Source organism: Acinonyx jubatus, chromosome A3 (genome assembly GCF_027475565.1).
Source record: "Acinonyx jubatus isolate Ajub_Pintada_27869175 chromosome A3, VMU_Ajub_asm_v1.0, whole genome shotgun sequence".
In the NCBI taxonomy this organism is placed as follows: Eukaryota; Metazoa; Chordata; class Mammalia; order Carnivora; family Felidae; genus Acinonyx; species Acinonyx jubatus.
In genome coordinates, this window is record NC_069388.1 from 102,741,426 (window position 1) to 102,763,648 (window position 22,223).

Consider the following 22,223-nt stretch of genomic DNA (forward strand, 5'->3'; position numbering starts at 1 on the left):
TTTTTGTAGGGTATCAGGAATGAGAATGGGCATATGACTCACTGGTATTTGGAGATTTCCTGCTTTATGGGTCAGAAAACTACAAGACTAGTCTTTCTCATACCGACGTTCTCATCCCGTACCTCTTCCTCATTAGGACTCTGCCCTTTTCTACAAGGAGAGCACACAGGAGGGAATGGCCGCTGTGTCTCCAACTGACAGATGCCAGGTGAGGTGGACTTTGTGTTTCTGAAATACTCTGTTAGTCTCCAGAATGTAACCACTTTTCTGTGTCTATCCTGGAGCTTCTTCAATCAAACCTAACCAGGTGAATGAAGGACTCCACAGGGAATGTGTCTTTCCCATTTGATCTGTGGTATCCTTCAGTGACCTTTTCTTACCTTGAACATGTGCCCAGTAGCCTGTCACCAGGCACACTGTGACCTTTGCGCTGAGTGATTTTGACTAAAAAGTGTTGGTACAGGTCTGCTTGGATGGTTTGGGGAACAGTTCTAGTCCTTATTTCCCTTTAGTGCATCTGTGTATAGACTGAGAGCAGACCCCAAGTATTCCAGGAGGTGTTGAGTTAGGCCAATGACACCTGTTGTAGAGCATCTCAGTGAGGTGGTAAGAGTTCTAAAGAGAGATGAGTGTGGGTAGAGACATGTGGCTTGCCCCATTCCCGCCCAAGGGCCCAGTGTCTTGAATTCTGTTCTCTGGCTTAGAACGTCTGCATGCACACTGGAGACTCATCTGGAGTTTTAGGACTGGAGGTAAAGATGCAGTCTTGCAGAATCACGAAGCATTAGTGTGAAATGAGGGGATCCTGAGGACAACCTAATCTACATCATCATTTTATGGATTTGTAAAAAAAAAAAAAAAAGACAATTGGTGGAATCTGAATAAGATTATAGATTATAGTCTAATATCAATGCTGTTTTCTTGGCTTTCATAATTATACTGTGATTTTACAAGAGAATATCCTTGTTTTTATAAAATATGAGTAAAGAAGCATCATGTTTGCAAGTTACATTCAGGAAAGGGACACCTGGGTGGCTCAGTTGGTTAAGTGTCTGACTCTTGATTTCAGCTCAGGTCATGATCTCACGGTCATGAGATCGAACCCCATGTCAGGCCCTGCATCAGGCTCTGCACTAGGCATGGAGCCTGCTTAATATTCTCAATCTCTCTCTCTCTCTCTCTCTCTCTCTCTCTCTCTCTCTCTCTCTCTGCTCCTTCCCTGCATGCATGCACACGCTTTCTCTCAAAAAAAAAAAAAAAAAGTTCAGGAGAAAGATAGAATGTGTGTATACTGAGAGAAAGATAAAGCAAATGTGGAAAATGTTAACATTTGGGGAAGCTGGGTGAAGGGTACATAGGAATTCTTTGTTCTTTCCTTGCAAGTTTTCTGTAAGTATGAAAAAAGAGCCCCTGATATTCACAGGCTGAGCTGTGAGTATAGGGATTATGACCAAGAACTTCATGCCTCAGGGAATTATGCCACTTTCCCCGAGTGCTTCAAAGCCCTGCTTTATCAGAACCGTGTTCCTTAACCTTCCCTCCACAACCTCAGGGCTGTCATCTTTATAGACTGTTTTGTCTGGTCCATGTAAAAAGAAGGGTTATGAGTAAGGGAGAATGTTATTGTGTTTCCAGGAATCAGTGACATTTGAGGATGTGGCTGTGATTTTCACAGATGAAGAGTGGAGACATCTAGTCCCTATTCAGAAGGACCTCTACAAGGAGGTGATGCTGGAAAACTATAAGAGCATTGTCTCATTGGGTAAGGAGAGCTTCCCACAAGAAGTTAGACTCTGTACTGCGTTAATGGGGGGTCGTGGGCTAATAAGTGATACCTCTTCTCCCACCTGAGTTCTGAAGCACTGAGAGACAAAATGGAGGGGTAGAAGGCTATGGCTAAGATGTACAGCAACAGTGGACTTCTCAATTGTGAACCGCAGCATTGGACAGACTTGTTCCCTGAGCCGTAGGCAAGGGAACCCCAGCCTCCCTTGCTCAGCAGCCTGCCCCTGCAATACAGAGGGCCCCCTCCCCAGAGCAGGGGCAGACAGAAGAAGCCGAGTCACATATGCCCCGTCCTTCCCCCAGCTTATCAGGCAGGTAACCTTCTCAGCTCCATTCAGAGGATTAAGGGTTGGTAGGGGAGGTGGGGGGCAGGGGCTATCTTACTGAGGGAAATTTTCTTTTCAGAGAAGCAGAGAAGGGGAGGAAGAAGTGTTTCCCTTTAAAAAGAAGGCAGTATGGGCACAGAAATACAAGGCTGTGCCTCAGAGTAGGTCACTACTCTGCGTTTGATTTTGAATATTTATCTTAAATACAATCTTAGAGGCGCACAGAAGGCACTTTGCAATTATAGAGACCTGTGTGACAAAGGGAAAATTAAGAATGACTGCCTGGAGGCACCTGCCTGGCTCACTCAGTCTGTACATCTTGCAGCTCTCGATCTCAGGGTTGTTGAGTTCAAGCCCCATATTGGGTGTAGAGCTTACTTAAAAAAAAAAAAAAAAAAAGAAGCTGATGTAATATATTTGTGAGAAGTAAAGTTAGACTCCTGTAGGTAGTGAGAACCTCTCAGGAGCTTCCAGAATAAGAGGCTGGGAGAGGGGCGCCTGGGTGGCGCAGTCGGTTAAGCATCCGACTTCAGCCAGGTCACGATCTCGCGGTCCTTGAGTTTGAGCCCCGCGTCGGGCTCTGGGCTGATGGCTCAGAGCCTGGAGCCTGTTTCCGATTCTGTGTCTCCCTCTCTCTCTGCCCCTCCTCCGTTCATGCTCTGTCTCTCTCTGTCCCAAAAATAAATAAATGTTGAAAAAAAAAATTAAAGAAAAAAAAAAAAGAGGCTGGGAGAGTGTACAGATTCAGAAACCAGTATAAAGTAAGCAGGAGGTGGCAGCCAAAGGAGTCCCATTACAGATTTTATGCAAGGCATGTCAAGAATTTAAATAGGCCAAATAGGAAAAAACAGGTAAATGTTCAGGGAACATTAAGGGAGACTGCTGAGCCTTTGTCACAGGCTTTGGTGGGATGAAATATTGGGGAAAATAGAATTCCTAGCAAAGGTCAGAACGAGGAAGCCACAGGCAGGCCATGGATGTGGCCAGTTTATCAGCCGAGAATCAGCATACAACCAGATAGGTGATCCGTGGGCCCAGTAAGAAACTGTGTCTCTTTCCCAGTTTGGGGCCCCCAGTGCAATAGAAGTTTAGACTTCGAGACTATTTCTAGGATGGGTTCTATTTCTTTAAATAACCAAAAATGGACAGATTCACTTCTAGAAATTTGTCCCAAGGAAGTAATAGGATTAACAGCCCTGGTATATAAAAATGTTCACCATATCATTGTTTGTTAATAGCAAAACATGAAAAACAGTCTGAATGTCTGTCAGCAGGAGATTAAATAAATTAGATTATTCCATACAACGTAACCTCATGTAGCCATTAAAGTGCTAAGATAGATCTGTGTTAATTGAAGTAAAATAATATTTAAGTTTATTATTATGTGAAAAAAATCAAATTTACAAGTCAGGATTATTTTATAACCCATTTAAAAAAATTTTTTTAATGTTTATTTATTTTTGAGAGACAGACAGAGCATAGGTGGGGAAAGGGGACGGGAGAGAGGGAGACACAGAATTTGAAGCAGGCTCCAGGCTCTGGGCTGTGAGCACAGAGCCCGACATGGGGCTCGAACCCGCAAACTGTGAGATCATGACCTGAGCTGAAGTCAGATGCTTAACCAACTGAGCCACCCAGGTGCCCCTACAACCCAGTTTTTAACAGAATGTATCTATAGGTATCTTTCAGTTTCAAAATAGATACAAAGTACAAAAGGTGATTTTTCTTTTTACTTCAACTTACCCCTAATTTTCCTACAATGAGCATGACCCACTTGTTTAAATAAGAGCTTAGTAGTAAAGGGTAAACAAAAAGATTATATGTTTTTACTCAAGATGATCTGTTTTGATTCTCATCTTCCCTGACCCAAGGACTCTTTCCCCCCATCCTACCAGTGCTAAAGCTGGGACATCCCATTCAGTTCAGTGGGAAGAATAAACACATAATTCAAATGAATTGTATCAACTTTTTGACCAAGTGCTACTTTGTTTCCCTTAACTTAAAAAATTTTTTTGATGTTTTTATTTATTTTTGAGACAGAGAGAAAGCACGAGATGGGGAAGGGCAGAGAGAGAGGGAGACAGGAACCGGAGTGGCCTCCGTGCTGACAGCAGAGAGCCCGAATCAGGACTCAAACTCAGAGTGATGAGATCATGACCTGAGCTGGAGTCAGACGCTAGCTGTTTGAGCCACCAGGGGCCCCATCTACTTGGTCCCTTTTAGAACCTCCATTCTGAGCATTCTTTTCCAGTACTTTGTGCTCTGTATTCCTGGTGTGTGCCCTCTGCCTTTTGCATTTTCTCTCAGAAGCACTCTGAGGCTGGGATTACGCTTTGAAATAGTGGCGTATTTTCATCATGTGCCTGGCTTGTTTCTTTCTCCATGAGCAGGACTCCCAGTTCCTCGACCTGAGGTCATTTTTCAGTTGAAGAGAGGGGATGAGCCTTGGATAGTTGATCTTCATGGATCTGAGGAGAGAGAATGTCCAGAGAATGTCTCTCTAGGTAATTGTGTATGAACAGGGCTGGGCAGAGTTTGGGTTTGTTTTGTGGTTGTTATTTGGGTGTTTGGGAGGGAGGCTTGGGTACCATGTTTTTCCTCACATTCAAATCTTCTGCTTTAGTGTTTACTCTTTATCACCCACGAGCTTTGACTTTTTTTCTGTACACCTTAAAGTGTCACTCATCTTTATTCACCAAATGTTGTTCTCTCAGATCTGTCACATTGCCCGTTCACCCTTTGATATTCCTATTCCCCACCATCCTCTCCACTCAGTGTACTCTCCTAGTTATCCTGGCCATGCTCCCAATGGAAAGTCTTCTCTTTTCTGAGATGTCCACTGTCAGTTCTATTCCCTACTTTCTTCTGCCTTCCCAGGTCTCAGTCTTTCCCCAGCATGGACAACTGTCTGTGCGAGCGAGTGAGGCAGTCACCACACTCTACTTTTCCGATTTATCGTAGTGTCTCTTCTTTCTGATGTAGTATTTCCCAGCCCAGGAAAGAAACTGCATCTGTATTTTCTGTCCATTCCAGATTGGGAGACCAAGCCTGAGCCTCAGGGTGCTTCGGAAGAAGAAAAACCAGGACGAATAGTGAGGGAAAGGCTTGGAAGAAAAGTTCCTCTGTGTCCTAAATTTGAAGCTCATGCCCTGGAGGGTGAGTTAGAAACAGGGAAGGGGAACCCTGTGGTGCAGACCTGCAAGAAGTCCCTTTCCCAGAAGGAAAATTTGCAGCAAGGGTCTAGCCCTCTGAAGAAAATTCTCACTAAAGAGAGAGACCAGGAATGCAGCAACTGTGGGAAGACCTTTTTTGACCACTCATCGCTTATCCGCCACCAGAGGACTCACACTGGAGAGAAGCCCTATGACTGTCACGAGTGCGGGAAGGCCTTCAGTCACAGGAGCAGTCTCAGCAGACATCTGATGTCTCACACGGGGGAGAGCCCCTACGAATGCAACGCGTGTGGGAAGGCCTTCTTCGACCGGTCGTCCCTAACGGTTCATCAGCGAATTCATACCGGAGAGAAGCCCTTTAAATGCAGCGAGTGCGGAAAGGCCTTCTTTGACCGCTCATCCCTTACTCGACACCAGAGAATTCATACTGGAGAAAGTCCTTATGAATGTAATCAGTGCGGGAAAGCCTTCAGCCAGAAAAGTATTCTTACTCGACATCAGCTCATCCACACTGGCAGGAAGCCCTATGAATGTAATGAGTGTGGGAAAGCCTTCTATGGCGTCTCGTCACTGAACAGACATCAGAAAGCTCACACTGGAGAGCCTCGCTATCGGTGCAGCGAGTGTGGGAAAGCTTTCTTTGACCGCTCGTCCCTCACGCAGCACCAGAAGATTCACACTGGAGACAAGCCATACGAATGCACCGAATGTGGGAAGGCCTTTAGCCAGAGGTGCCGGCTTACGCGACATCAGAGAGTGCACACGGGAGAGAAACCCTTCGAATGCAGCGTGTGTGGCAAAGTGTTCAGTTCGAAATCGTCAGTCATTCAACATCAACGGCGTTATGCCAAACAAGGAATAGACTGAGTTGGGTGGAAGCTTCAGTCAGCGGACCACCGTAGAAACCCAAGACTGGTCTTTCCCACAGCAGGCAAATCCCTCATTTGAGCACTCTACATATTCTGGCCACTACTCCCCTTTTCCATCTCTGCTGCCACGGTGTGAATAAACACTCGCTACCTACTGTGTTATAGAACTGATGTGGGATGCCGGAAAGGAGGCTGTGACTCTAAAGAGTCGACATTTTGCTGAAGCTTAGCAGACAATGGGATAAATGTTAGGAGGTGATCCGCAGGCACGCCTCTTGTCTGAGGCCCCAGGTATCACTGCACTTTAATAACCGGAGGCCAGGATGGGAGGGATGGCAGAATTGTGTCAGGGCCACACTGTTGCTTCCAGAACGGTTCTTTTTATAGCTGGGTCCCTTTCCCCTGGGAGCTTTTTTGGGCACTGAACTTGTTCTTTGTGTCCTAGCTTGTAGGTCTCTTCTGCTGCTGCTGCTGCTGCTGCTGCTGCTGCTGCTGCTGCTATGACTAGCTAGCTAGCTAGCACTTACCGAGTGCTCATTGTGGGGTAAGCACTCACTGGAGAGTTCGGCAAAGAGTAGATTATTTGGTCCTCTCACCAACCCTATCAAGTAGAAGTAGGTACTGTTACTATCCTCATTTTACAGATGAGCAAACTGAAATTTAGAGGTGTCAAATAATTTGCCCAAGGTGGCACAGCTAGGAAAAGGTGAAGCCAAGTCTTGGATACAAGTCTGCCTTCAAAGTCTGTTCCTTTAAGCATTATGCTCTACGGTTTGTTTCATAATTTATGTACGTGTAATCTCTCCTCAACTAGATTGTAAGCACTTGGAGGCGTGACTTACGTGTCTTTGTATCTCACACGGTGCCTTGCACATAATAGGTGCTCAATAAATATTTATCCGAATTAATGACTTTTCTACCTACCAAGTTCTCTCTGGGTAAAACATATCCTTGGGTTCGTCCTTTCTCTGAATTTTCAGTCTAGCCTACACCTTTCTCATCTCAGCTCCCTTACTGCAGTAGTCATTTCCTCATTTGAATTCTTCCCTCTTCACTATTGAACAGGGGAATGCTATGCTATGGTGCCATAGTAAGTAACCCCCCAAGTAAAGTTTTCTTTCTCATGTAAAATCTGTTGTGAGTCAAGTCTGTCTTACTCCATCCTCATCATTTAGAACTTGTCGCCTCTAGGGTTATCATGAAAGAGAAAGCTGGGAGGTATTTTAGGACATTTTTAAGGGCCATCCCTTCTCTCCACATCTCATATACCAGAACCCAGCACCAGAGGCTAGGAAAGGACCTCAGTATTTGGTTAACATCAACGGCCTCTGTCGCAAATTACATTTTGCACATTACTGACATTTTGCACACTACTATTAGGCCAGTCTTTCTAGTCTTTCTAAATGACTCTCTCCTGCCCATCAATACCTTATTCAAGACCTAAAATAGCTCCCTGTTTAATGAAATCTCGGAATATTTAAGATCTGCCTTGATGTGATTCCACCTCTCTGAACTTCTGACTCCCGAAATGCTGAGTCCCAAAAAACTCCTGTATGCCCTGGGCCCAGTCCTATATTTTTATTTTATCAAAGATCAGGCGCTAGGCAACTTCGACTCCAGGTGTCTGCATTCCTTTCCGGGTTGCTTGAGGTGAAGCCCAGAAGAGGACTTGATTCTGAAAGGCTGTCTGGAACTTAGTTCTCCCAGCATGAATCCCAGGGGACCAAGAAACATTTCTCCTGGGAGCTAAAGTCATATTCAAGAAGGTGGATTGCCAAACAGACCACTCCCCACCTCCTAACAACCCTATTTGTCCACCTTTCTTAGAGCAGACGAGTGGCAGGGAAGGCTTTTTCATGTGTGGACTCTTGAAGCAACCTAAGGAAAAACACTTCACAGAGTGCAGAATCTATCAGAGTGGATAATAGCTGGTATTATTTAATGTCCAGTAGAAAATAAAAGGGACGATTGACAGACTTTTGACTGATGACTATATCTGAGAGCTCTGAATTTTTAATTTATTCCCTTGTTAGAAGTAAAGTGAGGATCAGGGGCGCCTGGGTGGCTCAGTCAGTCGAAGGCCCAGCTCTTGATTTCGGCACAGGTCATGATGCCAAGTTCATGGGATTGAGCCCCGCATCAGGCTCCACACTGAGCATGGAGCCTGCTTAAGATTCTCTCCCTCTGCCTCTCTCCGCTGCTCTTTCTCTCTACACACACACACACACACACACACAAAAAAGGAAGACGTAAATAAGTAAATTGAGAATCAAGTATTTTCCTAAGATATTCTGCTATTGTCAGCAAGATAAAACTAGAACAAATTCAGAATACTAATGGACCTGGGACTACAGTGGTTAGTGAAACAGAAAGGGGATATAAATTTGATACTTTCCCTTTGTTACCTTTTTGGTTTTTTTAAGTTTTTTTTTTTAAGTTTATTTATTTAGCAATAGAGACAGCATGAGCAGGGGAAGGGCAGAGAGAGAGGGAGAGATAATCCCAAGCAGGCTCCCTACCATCAGCACAGAGCCCGATAGGGGGCTTGAACTCAGGAAACCATGAGATCATGACCTGAGCTGAAATTAAGAGTCAGATGTTTAACTGACTGAGCCACCCAGGCACCCCATCTTTGTTCTTTTTTTAAATTTAGTGATCTGGAGGGCTTTTTTTTTTTTTTTTTAATGTGAAATACTATTCCACCTACTAAAAATTCTGAGGGAAGGGCCACTTTACCTTTGAACTGGTATCTCCCAATAGGGCATACAGTACTGGAGGCCTTAAGTTTTGAGGTTTTAGCTTCACCAAATGATCATTAGTAGTAGCAAATCTTGTAACCAGAAATTGGCCAAATTTTTAAAATCAAAAATACCGTATTTTAAAAATTAAAAAAACTGGTGAGATTAATTTTTATAATTAAATTTTAATTTAAAAATAATTGAATACATTTTTCATTCAATGTCATTTCCACATGTAATCAATGCAAAAATTATTGACATGTGTTACAACCTTTTTGAAAAAAACTAAATTTTCGAGGTGACTGGGCGGCTCAGTTGGTTGGGCACTCAACTTCGGGTCCAGTCATGACCTCGTGGTTCCACGGGTCGGAGCCCCACCTCAGGCTCTGTGCTGGCAGCTCAGAGCCTGGAGCCTGCTTCTGATTCTGTGTCTCCCTCTCTCTGCCCTCCTCCCGCTCATGCTGTCTCTCTCTCTCTCTCAGACATTAAAAAAAGAAGAAAAAATTTTAAATAATCTTCAACTTCTTTGTATTTACAGCACATCTCAAGTTCAGACTAGTCACATTTCAAGTGCTTAAGAGCTACCTGTGGCTAGCAGCTACTATATCGTACAGCACAGTTTCGGATAGCCATCAGGGGCTTTTATAGGTAACAGATAAAGGGACTATTTTGAGCTTTTTTTATTTTTAAACTTTTTTTAATGTTTGTTTTTGAGAGAGAGAGACACACACAGCTTGAGCGGGGGAGGGGCAGAGAGAGAGAGAGAGAGAGAGAGACAACCTGACACAGGTTCCAGGCTCTGAGCTGTCAGCACAGAGCCCAACACAGGGCTCAAACCCATGAACCGTGAGATCGTGACCTGAGCCAAAGTCAGATGCCCAACCAACTGAGTCATCCAGGCGCCTCTGAATTTTTTTTTTTTTTATGTTTCTTTATTTTTGAGACAGAGAGAGACTGAGCATGAGTGGGGGAGGGACAGAGAGGGGGAGACACAGAATCTGAAGCAGGCTCCTGGATGTGAGCTGTCAGCACAGAGCCTGACACGGAGCTTGAACCCACCAGCCATGAGATCATGACCTGAGCCAAAGTCGGAGGCTTAACGACTGAGCCACCCACGCACTCCAGGGGTTATTTTGATCATTGGAGATGTTTGAGGGGTGCTTGTTTCTGGTCCTGTGGTAAGCACTCTGCACCTGCAGAAAGAAGTCTTTTGCTTCCAGTAGGTCAAGCGTCTGGGTGAGGTCCAAGCCTGGGAAGCCTGTTGTTACCATCCCTCAGGCACACTTTTTTTTTATAAATAGATCTCAAAACCGCTGCTTGGATCTTTGTGTGCCTGACTCCTTTGTTCTGAGTTGGACCTTTTGTTATCTCAGGTAGGGAAGAGATGTTACTTATGGACCTCTAACAATCCAACCAGGATATGGAAGAGGAAATATCTAAGGTTGCCAGTTGTGAAAGATAAACGATTCTTCGTGTGATCATCACCTCTTTCTGAGCAGGATATTAGAATCCATTTATTATGACTTTAGAGGGAGGAAAATATTCTATTAGAATGGGCAAAGTATGAATGGGTGCTGGCAATGGATGGGCCCAGTGGAAACTACTGGAGCTCCCACACCACTCCAAAACTGTCAATATAAAACAGTGAGGAAAATTAAAGGCATGACAATAAAGTTGGAGGACCTGGGAGTGATTTGTCCCACCATTTCCTTTCTGATTCTTTGACTTGTCTGGTGAAAAAGCTAGATCCGAGAAGTTAACTATCTCTGATAGCTCAATAGAAAAGCTAATGAAGAAGAGTCAACTATAGCTCATTTTGTGCTTCGCCTTGTCTCTATATTGGAAGATGGCTGTCAGTTGCCTCTTGACAGATATGTAGCCATTGATCTAGTTAACACATTCTTTTCTATACCCATTAAATTGATCCACTAATAGCGCTGTAAATTTAACTTCACTTAACAAACTAGCAATTTGCTTTTATTGTCCTGCCACTGGGATAATTCATTATTTTTGCATTATACCATAATCTGATAGAGCAAGATTTAAATAATTAAAATACTGATGTTAGTCATTACACTAATGACAGTATCTGTTAAATAAGGGAAGGAGAAAAAGCCAATAAACAGTATGTAATTAAGTTGGTCACTGCCGTGGACAACTGAGGTTCAGTCCCGCTGGGACCTGGGGAGTCATGTCGAATGAGCCTCAGGATTATCTGCCCTTGAAGTGGGGAGCATTTATCTACTGGCTCCCATCCCCCATTGATTAAGTGTTGCTGCATGAACATCAAGGCTTGCTGTAGTCATCCCCTGTGGCAGAGTCAGAGAGTAACTCCAGGGAGGAAAGTGAAAAGTGTGGGGTACGACCAAGGCAAGGGGTTATCTGATTATGTTTGTGCAAATGTGGTTGCTGCAGCATGGCTGGGGTAAAATTTGGGCCAAGAGAATATGAGGTAGTGTGCCCAAGGTGTTTGGTATAAGGGTAGAGAGTGAGCCCATTTGAATATAATGAGCTTGAGATGTTTGTGAAATATCCAGACATATGTAGGAATGTTCTGCAGGCAGACTGAACCTGAAAAGATTGATTTCATATATATGGATGATACCTGAAACCATATAGATGGTGGGAAATAGCTTATGAAGGTAGAGTGTTGGAAGAGACTAGGATCTAGGATAGGTCCTTGAAGAACACAGATTTAATGGGCATGAAAAGAGGAAGAGTCCATAAAAGAAGAGTAAATGGAAGAGACTAGGTAGGTAAGAGAAACACTAGGTGAGAGCAGGTTAACAGGAAAGACTTTCAAGAAAGGGAATAGTCAAAAAGTGTTCAATGTTGTCAAGTGGTCAAGAAAACCAAAGCATTAGGGGCGCCTGGGTGGCTCAGTCGGTTGAGCATCTGACTTCGGCTCAGGTCATGATCTCACAGCTCATGAGTTTGGGCCCCGCGTCGGGCTCGGTGCTAACAGCTCAGGGCCTGGAGCCTGCTTCAGATTCTGTGTCTCCCTCTCTCTCTGCCCCTAACCCACTCGCATTCTGTCTCTGTCTCTCTCAAAAATAAATAAACATTAAAAAAAACGAAAGCCAAAGCATTACCCACCCCCACCCCCTGATTTGTCGATAATTTGGATGGTGGCGCCAAAGCCATATTGGAATGAATTTGGTTAAGGAATGGGTGGAGAGGAAGGTAAACATAGCAAGTATCTTCAATGCTGAGTAGTTTCGCTTTGATAAAAAGGAGAGGTTAAGATTGGTAGCTGGAGGGGGATGTGAAACGAAGAGAATATTTCTTTTAAAATGTAAGAGATGTAAAAAAAAAAATGTAAGAGATGTGAACATGTATCAGGACGCCTTCGGGTACAGCAGATAGAAAATGCTTCCTCAACTTGCTTAAGCCTCAAGGGACTTTATTAACTAACATAATTGCAAAGCCCAGATGTATCTCTGTTTATTGTTCTAATTGGAGAGGGCAGTAGAATGAACGTGAAGAAAGGCAAATTTGTATTTCTGATTACAGGCGAGTATGGGAATTCTCTCTCAAGCTTTCTCCGCTCCACCCCCACTCGGAAAGCGAGGGAGATGAAGCAGCAGGTGCCTGAAGAGAGTAGAGGTTGCAAATATCCTCCTGGATAGAAAACTGCCTAAGAAACAGAGGCATCCTTGGTAGGGGTCCGCCTGGGGCAAGCGAACAGGGAGGGCCAAGAGACAGCCTTGGTTCTTCACTTTTTTTTTTTTTACTACATTTTCTTTCTATTTTACTACATTTACTACATTTCTTCCCTTCATTTTTACTACAAGTGTCACCTTCCACCTTTTGAATGACGCGCGCGACTACTACCCCTGTGGTATCTCAGGAGGCGGGGCCTCCGAAAACCCGCCCCGAGGCCTTCTGGGAATCGTAGTTTTCCGAGGGCACTTTGCGCAGGCGCTCTGTGGTCCTGCTCCTCGTGGGGCCGCCGGGAGCCGGTTGGCGCCCAAGGTGAGGACCAGGGGTTGGGTGTGGTGGGACCCGTGGCTGCGGCGAGAGGAAGGTGTTGAAGAACGGGCCGGGAAGGAAGTTGGGCTGCGAGGCGCGGTGACGTGAGGGTGGAACCGAAATGGGGTGTTTGGAACTATCCTTGGCCGCTGCTCCCAGGCTGACCTTGATCCGACCTGCAGCAGGGAAGGGGAGGAGGCGCCAGCTGCAGGCCCGGCGCGACTCAGGGTGGCGACATGGGTGCGAGGTGAAGTGAGACGTCGGTAGCCTGGCCCCGCAGTGTGAGATGACGTGCGCTGGGGTGCGCAGGGCCGCGCACCGCAGTGTGTATCCGCCGGGTAGAATGGCGCATTTCCTCCCGAGGCGGTCCTTCCCCTGCTTGGGAAGTGCTGGGGGCTCAGTACATCAGGATTGAACTGACTCCGCTGAATCCTGCTGGTCCATCCTTCCCGGAAAGCCCCTCAATTACTCATTTCTCTCGGTTCCCTGGGCCAGGGTTTCAACCCCTTGCACCCGGCTTCTTGGAGCTGTCCAGTGGCGCTCCCTCTTTGAGAGCTGCTTTCCAACACCAACTAGACTTTCTTGCAAAACTTGGTATTTCAATTAGTCTGCAAAGATTTCTGGAGTACTAAGTATGTGGAAGTAGCTTTCTTAGTGTGAGGAAAGCAAGATTTGACTCCCAAGATTTGCCTACTTGGAAAGATAAAGATACAAATAACTGTAGTATAAGATAGTATACACCAGGTGATTGAATCAGAAATCTGAGCGTTCAAAGACGGTAATGACCCTGAGTCTTTGTTTTGTGATGTGGATCAATTTGGTTATGGATTGGAAAAGAGTTTATAGGCTTGGCTAGAAACATCCACAGCTTATTTTAATGATACTGGCAGGCATCTTAAGATTAATGCCACCCTTTTGGTTCTGTGAGCCACACTGGATGCTGTGTCCTCTATGTACCCCCAGGACTCAAAAGAGCTCTTAAGAGGAGAGGTCTGGTAGCAGAACGTGAACAATGAAACCTCAGGTAAGAAGGTAGAAGATTGGTTTTGCTCCCTGTCTTAGGTCTCTTTGGGTTGCAAACTGCAGAAACCCCGCTCAAACTAGTAGAAGGGGGATTCATTTTGAGGATGCTTGGTTAGGTCACGGAACCCAAGGAAAAAGACTGCGGTGTGCTTGTAAACTGCAACTGGGGACAGAACAAAAAAATTCAGGACCCTCTCTTAACCCCTTGCCTTTACTTCTGTTTGTACTTCTGTTTTATATTTCCCTGTCACTGCTGACTGGCTTTTTCTGCTCTCAGATGGCATGACAAAATGTGACTGTCAAGGGCTCCCAGGTTTTCATGCCCTCAAGGGGAGCCTCATGAGAGGCTGACCTCTTTTTCTTGGTTCCACTTCCAAAATGCCAGGGGAAGGACTAATTGGCTCAGATGCCAGTCAGCTTTGGCCAGGAAATAGAGACCGTTTTTAGTAATGTATGGATGTGAATAAAGATATTGCCTTGAAAAGTGTGAAGTGTTGGCAGAGCTCCAGAGACAGAACAGTAGATGCTTCTTGTTGCCTGTCATTCACCTTGAAATACAACTACTAAGAAAATCACTCTGTAAAGAATGGTAGGCCTGTCCTGGCCATAGTTCATGTCTCTGAGAACTGCTCTTCATTGTGCTCCTTGGCAATGGCTGAGTGGGCAAGAGGGGGAAACGTGATCTAAGGTCATTAGCCTCTCAATGGCTAACAACCACAAAGGTCTTGAGAATTCTAAGGAGACACAGAGACCATGGCCACTTAATTGTGGGTGTTAGAGCAATAAACTCAGGAGGGCTGGGAGTGAAAGACCTTATTGAACCTTGTCTGTACAGAGGAGAAAGTTCCGAGAACATTCCTCTGAGAACTCAGAACATTCTCTTGGGGGATGAAGAGGTGCATGACCCATGTAGCCCATGGTGGCTTGGTTCCAGCACCATTCTCATTTGTGGTCACCTCCAGGCACATGTCAGATGGCCTGCGTACACAGAAATTATCAATGTAATCTTGCTGTTGGCCATTCTAAATGTCCAAGATGGGATATCCAGGTTCTCTATCAAGATACGTTGCTCTATCTTGATCTCAAGAGCAAGAGATAAAGATGTATGGCACCATCATTATCCTTCAGTATCCAGCAGGATACACAAGTCTATTCATGAAAAAAAAAATCTGATTGGTAGTGGATCACCATAATTGGAGTCCAGAAGATAGTGCCAAATGTGACTTATCCTACTGGTTTGTATGGATTATATTACATAGAGTCAGCCTTGGATGAGTACTATTGGGTCCCTTTACCCTCTTTCTTTTTCTAGTCTTTTGCCCTCCCTACTGGATACCGACTACATTTTTAACAGTCTTTGGAATAAAACCCTGAGAGAATGTTATTCTGGCATTCCCTGTGGACAGGGAAGTTTGGGGAGATCGTTGTTCCCGGCTCTGCTCCTGGAAGGATTTTTCAGATCCTTTGAATAAAGCTTCTGTTAGGTAAATGAATCTTTTTCTTGAGAATAGTATTCCCTCTCCTGTCTTCCAGTTGCTGTTATGTCACAGATTGTCTCCATGTCAGGCCCAAAGATCAGAAGGCCGGGAGAGAAGAGGATGGAGATTCTTCCTCCTGTTTCGGACATATAGTTACACTGTGTGGTCTGCCTTGATACTTGACTGCTGGGCTTTTAAGACTCACCCCTCCTTCTTGCCCTTGTGTCTCACACCTGGACAAGCTGATAAGGAAGTCTGAATGCTCTCTCCTTGGGCATTGGCGGGGGATTCCAATCACACAAGCCCCTTCCTGTGGGCATGTGGGCACGCTCACCCTGGCCCTGCCCCCTAACCACAATAAAGACCAGGCTGGTCTCCTTTCCTCCTTTCCTCCTCCTCTCTAGAGCCATTTTGGACCTATTGAGAGACCGGCTCTGCTCTCTCCAGAGACCTCAATGACATAAGTAATAAACCTTTTTATATACTAGGTCTGTGTTTGTGCGTGTGGCATCATCATTCTCAATATTGAAACCAAACTTCGCGTGGGGTCTGTCTCTGCAGGTGACCATTGCACTCTGGACACCCTAGCTCTCTAGCTAATCCTGTATTTCCCATGGGCTTCTGTGATGCCAGCCAGTGCTGTAGGGGCAGCGGTCAGTCAGTCCATCCCGGTTGGTCCTGCTGCCCCTTTTGCTGGAGAAGCAATTGTATTCAGTTCTGGATTGAATTGAATAGCTGGGTATAATTTTGCATATAGCCTCCTAGTTCTATGGAAACTTTAAAAATGACTCTAACAGGGGCCTCTGGCTGGCTCAGTCAGAGGAGCATGCGACTCTTGATCTCAGGGTCATGCGTTCAAGCCCCACGTTGGGTATAGAGATTACTAAATAATAAACTTAAAAAAATGGACTCTAACCAAAAAAAGATGACCCTAAAGAAACTGGCTGGAATTTCTAGCATTTGGTGTTTGACTCCATTTCTTGTGTTGTTGTTGTTGCTGTTGTTGTTTAATTTTTTTTTAAGTTTGTTTCTTTTTGAGAGAGAGAAAGAGCACAAGCATGTGCGTGTGAGTGGGGGAGGGGCAGGGAGAGAGGGAGAGAGAGAGAATCCCAAGCAGGCTCTGCACTGTCAGTGCAGAGCCCGACTCAGGACTCAATCTCAGGAACTGTGAGATCATGACCTGAGCTGAAATCGAGGGTTGAATGTTTAACCAACTGAGCCACCCAGGTGCCCCTGACTCCATTTCTTGATTGGATAGGACCCAGTCACTTCTTGAACCTCTACTTGGGACCTTTGGCAATCAGGAAAGAATTAGGACAGGAGGCCAGTGCTCTTCATCCCAGTAGGGGACAGATGTCATGAGGCCTAGATGCTGTTTAATTACAGTATCCTTATAATGTCCATTGTATCCTAAAAATAACACCGTAGCTTGCTTGAATATATTTCTGGCCTTAGAACTAAACAAAACTTGACTAATAACACTAATACACGAATTTGCTTTTGCTTTTTTATTCTTGACCATATAGGCTCCACATTAGCCTTTAAAAAAATGCTAGTATAAGCCTCCTTCTGGTCATCTTGAATTTAAAAGTCAGATTGAGTTATTTATTAAGTTGCTTATTTGTGTCAAAATACTACAGAGCACAATGCTTATTATAGATTTATAAAATGGAGTAAAAATTGACTTCATTGTAAACTATTTGATTTTTAATAGTTTTCTGATATGGGAACAGAGCTCTGTTCCCAGGAAGCTGCTAACTCAGGAACAGAGTTGTGGCACTATCCGTAATTTCCATCTCCTGGGAAAGGGTGAATTTACTTCTAGGCTTGCTTTGCTCTTAGTGGGGTATTGAGCGTAAGGACTGTTTCACACCTAATGGATATGTAGAGATTTTTAGTATGGGTCAGATAACTATGAAATGGGAGTGGTCTCTTTTCATGTTTCCTTCTCTAGCTCTGCCAACTCTGACCTGGGCCTTTTCCAAGAGGACATAGTAGAGGAGAGAATGGCAGCTGTACCTCTAACAGCCAGATGGCAGGTGAGTTGGATTTTCTTCAGTCTGGAGCTTCCTTGCCAGCCTTGAGATTGGTCTCATTTTGGTAGAAGTGGTGCTCTATAGAAAAGACTAGTACCCTTTCTGGCTTCAGATTCTCTCCCTTCTCACCATACAACAAAGCTGTAGGGATCTTCCTTCTAAAGTTTTTTTTTTTTTTTTTAACATTTATTCATTTTTGAGATTGCGAGAGGCAGAGCATGAGCAGCGGAGGGGCAGAGAGAGAGAGACACAGAATCGGAAGCAGGCTCCAGGCTCTGAGCTGTCAGCACAGAGCCCGATGCGGGGCTCGAACTCACAGACCATGAGATCATGACCTGAGCTGAAGTCGACGCTCAACCAACTGAGCCACCCAGGTGCCCTGGGATCTTCCTTCTAGATGGCCCTTCATAAGGCCTTGATGACCAGCCCCGTCCTGTGTTTTGTAGTGGTGGGGAAGCCGAGAATTGAGGCAGTTCTTCCCTTAGCAATGGCTCAGGGAGTGCTTAGAGAACTTTCATGAGAATTTAAAACTTCTGAATCCTCTAGTCTGGAATATTATCTTCCTTTCAAAGGGACACCATATTTTTTATCCTTTTTCTTCAGTTTTAGCTCTTACAAGTATCCTCTGTTCTTTGTACACTCATCATAGATCTTCCCTTGACTTGAGAACCTGTTGTTCAAACTGAGATCTCATGGATCCATGAGTGTTAGGGCTGAAAGGGAATTTAAAGATCATCTAACCTAATTCTTTAATTGATCGTTTAAAAAATTGAGGCCAGTAACAGTGTCCCTGAAGTTTGGAGGCTCTGTCACGGATATGATGACATGAGACCATCACCAAGAGTTTCAAGCCTCAGGTCACAGACCTGTACATCTTACTTAAAATATCCAGTGCCCTTACATCATCAAAACAGTTTCTTTTTTATTCCATGTGTCTTCCAGTGCTGTAGTCTTTACTCTTCCTCAGTGAGACGTAAAAGAAGACACGTAGGTGAGTAAGAACATGTTTGTCTTTTCAGAAGTCACTCAAGTTTAAGGATGTGGCTGTGAAGTTCTCAAAGGATGAGTGGAAGCAGCTGGTCCCTACTCAGAGGGCTCTTTACAGGGAGGTGATGCTGGAGAATTATCAGGGTTTTGTTTCTTTGGGTAAGTATGACTTTCGTCAATGACTCAGAATCTGCCATTGGGTGTGTGTGTAGAGAATATGCCCCCCCCCTTTTTTTAAAGTGTGTTTATTTATTTTTGAGAGAGGGGAGAGGGAGAGGGAGAGAGAGAGAGAAGGAGAGAGAGAGAATCCCAAGCAGGTTCTATGCTCAGTGTGGAACCCAACATGGGGCTCAATCTCACTACTGTGAGATCATGACCTGAACCAAAATCAAGAGTCGGACGCTTAACTGACTGAGCCACCCAGGTGTCCCTGGCCCTTCTTTACTTACTGGGGCAGAATTGCGCATCTTTAGACAGATCCCTAGCAAAGGTACAAGTGGTTTGTGAATTTATTTACCTTTCGTTGTTTGCTTGTATTTAACTAATGGCTGTCAGTACTATCAGTAAATGGTCCTTTTGATCTGGATAGAGTCTGAAGGATAAGTGAAGTTTGGTCTGAGACTCTAGCTTTAAGCAAAAAATTGTGTTAAATAAAATGGAAAATGGGTACCCCTTTTTCTGGGAATTGTCCTAAGGGGGAAAAATCAGATAAATGTTTATCCCTGTTTTGGGTAAAATTGTGAAACAATGGAAACAGCACAGGTACTTGGTAGTAGGGATTGAGGTAAATAAACCATTGTACATCCATAATGGGCTATAGTATAGGTTGGGCCTTGACCATGAATGATATTTATAGAGTTAGAAAGATATTAATGATATGTTGTTAAATGATAAAAGCAGGCTACAAAATGATTGGAACTTGAGTACATTCACAACATATATCTATATGCATAGAAAAGTGGAAGAATCTACACCAAAATTTTACCCCTAATTGTCTTTGACTAGTAGACTTACAAGTGACTTTTTCTCTTTTTTATATTTCTTAATGGTCTACAATGAACATTACATATTTTTTTAACGTTCATTTATTTTGAGAGAGAGAGCATGAGCAGGGGAGGGGCAGAGAGGGAGGGAGAGAGAGAGAATCCCAAGCAGGCTATGTGCTGTCAGCATATAGCTCCTCATGGGCTCAATCCCATGAATGGTAAAATCATGACCTAAGCCAAAATCAAGAGTCAGGCGCTTAACCAACTGAGCCACCCAGGTGCCCTGAACATAACATATTAAAAAAAATTTTTTTTTAACATTTACTCATTTTTGAGAGACAGAAAAAGACAGAGCATGAGCGGGGAAGGGGCAGAGAAAGAGGGAGAAACAGAATCTGAAGTAGGCTCCAGGCTCCAAGCTGTCAGTGCAGAGCCCAATGTGGGGCTCAAACTCACGGAGTGTGAGATCATGACCTGACCTGAAGTCGGACGCTTAACCGACTGAGCCACCCAGGCGCCCCGAGGAAACATTTTTAAATGCATAGAGTGATTTACATCATATTTAGTATGGTGGGTACCTCAGTAGGGGAAGGGAGAGGGGATGAAGGAGGGGCTTCAATTTTAGTGTTAATATCAAGTTAGATGGTGGATTCGTAGCTTTTTGTTTTAGTCTTTATGCTTTTTTGTATGTCTTAAACATTTAGTATTGCATTTTAAATTTTTTTTTTCAACGTTTATTTATTTTTGGGACAGAGAGAGACAGAGCATGAACGGGGGAGGGGCAGAGAGAGAGGGAGACACAGAATCGGAAACAGGCTCCAGGCTCTGAGCCATCAGCCCAGAGCCCGACGCGGGGCTCGAACTCACGGACCGCGAGATCGTGACCTGAGCTGAAGTCGGACGCTCAACCGACTGAGCCACCCAGGCGCCCCTAGTATTGCATTTTAAAACATAAATATAGAAAATGTATGTATGTCACCATATAAATTTATATTATATAACATTTATAAATGTCATTACTTTAAATCATCAAAAACCAAAGACATTATAATTCGTTTTTTAAGGATTTCTAAAAGATTGTTCACTGATATTTTTAGTTTTAAGTGTTTAGTATTAACTGCACATAAGTTGAATCATATTTCTTAAACTATTCCAGTTTGATTTGTTAGTTGCTTCAAATTCAGTATAATTGCACGGAAGTATAATTAAGGGATACAAATCTATTCTTTAAGAAACTACAAAAGAAGATGGGGTAGCTTCTTCACCTTAGTTCCTTGAGGTGCAGAACCTTCTCCATATTCCACTTCTCTAAGCTAAGAATTTTCCCTCAACTCTTAATACTAGTTCCATCTTGGGGAGGTGCCTCCTACATCAGAGAAAAATTAGTGAACTACTTCAATAGATCTAATTCAGATTTTCTAGAAAGTCAGTACCGACTTCCCTTTAGAGAAGAAGAATTAGCATCTTATTTTAGGAATTAGCATATGATTTTTGGATACTGCCATTTTCCTATCTAGAGAATAAGGGGATTTTATTAAACCCTGGGATGGTTGTGAATTTCCATCCCAAACAGCCATTTCTCATTTTGTCCTTTGTGAGCAGGACTTCTAGTTCCTAAACCTGATGTGATTTTCCAGTTGAAAAGAGGTGAAGAGCCATGGAAACTTGATTTTCAGGAAGATGAAGAAAGAGAAGTCCCAGGAAATACTTATTTAGGTATGTGTAAACTAGGCGGATAGGATTTCGATAGACAGTTCACTTGCAGAGACCATTCCTCAGGACCTCTTAGGCCTGTGGAGATGTTCACTGCTTTTGTCTGGAACACTCATTCCCCCAGATAGCCATGTGGCTTTCCTGTCACCCTTTTCAAGTTTTTGCTCAAATGTGCTGCCTTCTCAGTCAGGCCTGCCCTGATGACCCTATCTTTAATTGCGATCTCTCCATCACCTTCCCCCTCCCCAGCCCCTGCACTATCTAGCTCTCTTCCCAGTCTGTCTTCCTAACATACTGTATTTTTTTACTTCTTTATTTTGTTTACTGTCTGTCCATACCTGCCCACTAATTAAAATGTAAACTCCATCAGAGGTTTTGTATCGTTCACTAATGTATCCCCAACGTTTTGAATAGTACCTGGTACATCGCACGCACTCAGGTATTTGTCAGATGAATGAACAGGTAGCAAGGGGGTTGGGGGAAGGTTGAGACCTATCTATAATGAACTCTGATAACACTTTTTTATCTTTCCTACTTATCCTTTACCATATCTCCTTCCTCTTCCTTTAAAAACCGTTCAGTAGTCATTGACAGTTCACTTTCTCAGGTCCAGGCTGGCCTCTCCACTTACTCTCTGCTGTTTAAACTCATTGACCTGCAATAAACTGCCTGGTCATTTCCATGCTTCTTTGTGTATAGCCTACTTTTCTGCATGGATCTCTCCCTGAAATGCTCTTCTTTTGGCTGTTCTCATGGTTACCATATCTTTCAGAGCTCAGCTTAACTGTCACTTCCAGATGACCGTTCTTAAGTTTTTCCTCTAAAGAAGACCCCACTCCAACTTCTGTTCATTATTTTCTTCACTGGACTTACCACCATCTGTGGTGTTTTATTTGTTTTTTTCTTTGTCTCCTGTCGTGTTGAATATAAGCATCATGAGGGCAGGGACCATGTCTGTCTTGTTCATTAGAGTCCCAGTGACTTCTATTGTGCCTCGCACTTTGTAGGCACCTAGAAAATATATAACGAATGAATAACAGAAACTTGTTTAGTGGGCGAAATGACCACCTTCCACTTCCATCTCTGTTCCTCTGTTTTCCTCTGCCATTTTTCAGCCTCTCTCTGATGCTTTGCTTT

The 22,223-nt window shown here is 44.0% G+C and overlaps 1 protein-coding gene across 9 annotated transcripts in view; it reads left to right on the top strand.

Moving 5' to 3' along the window:
* Positions 1–22,223, top strand: part of ZNF2 (zinc finger protein 2) — a 33,023-nt gene that overhangs the window by 9,277 nt on the left and 1,523 nt on the right. The window contains exons 1-6 of one of the 9 annotated variants that reach the window (XM_053200978.1): positions 12,842–12,866; positions 13,827–13,887; positions 15,420–15,828; positions 17,319–17,403; positions 18,420–18,546; positions 20,976–21,089. In XM_053200978.1, coding sequence (XP_053056953.1) covers positions 17,371–17,403; positions 18,420–18,546; positions 20,976–21,089 — 274 coding nt within the window. In that variant the 5' untranslated portion in view covers positions 12,842–12,866; positions 13,827–13,887; positions 15,420–15,828; positions 17,319–17,370. The other 8 variants (XM_053200980.1, XM_053200979.1, XM_053200976.1 and 5 more) reach the window with 8 other exon arrangements.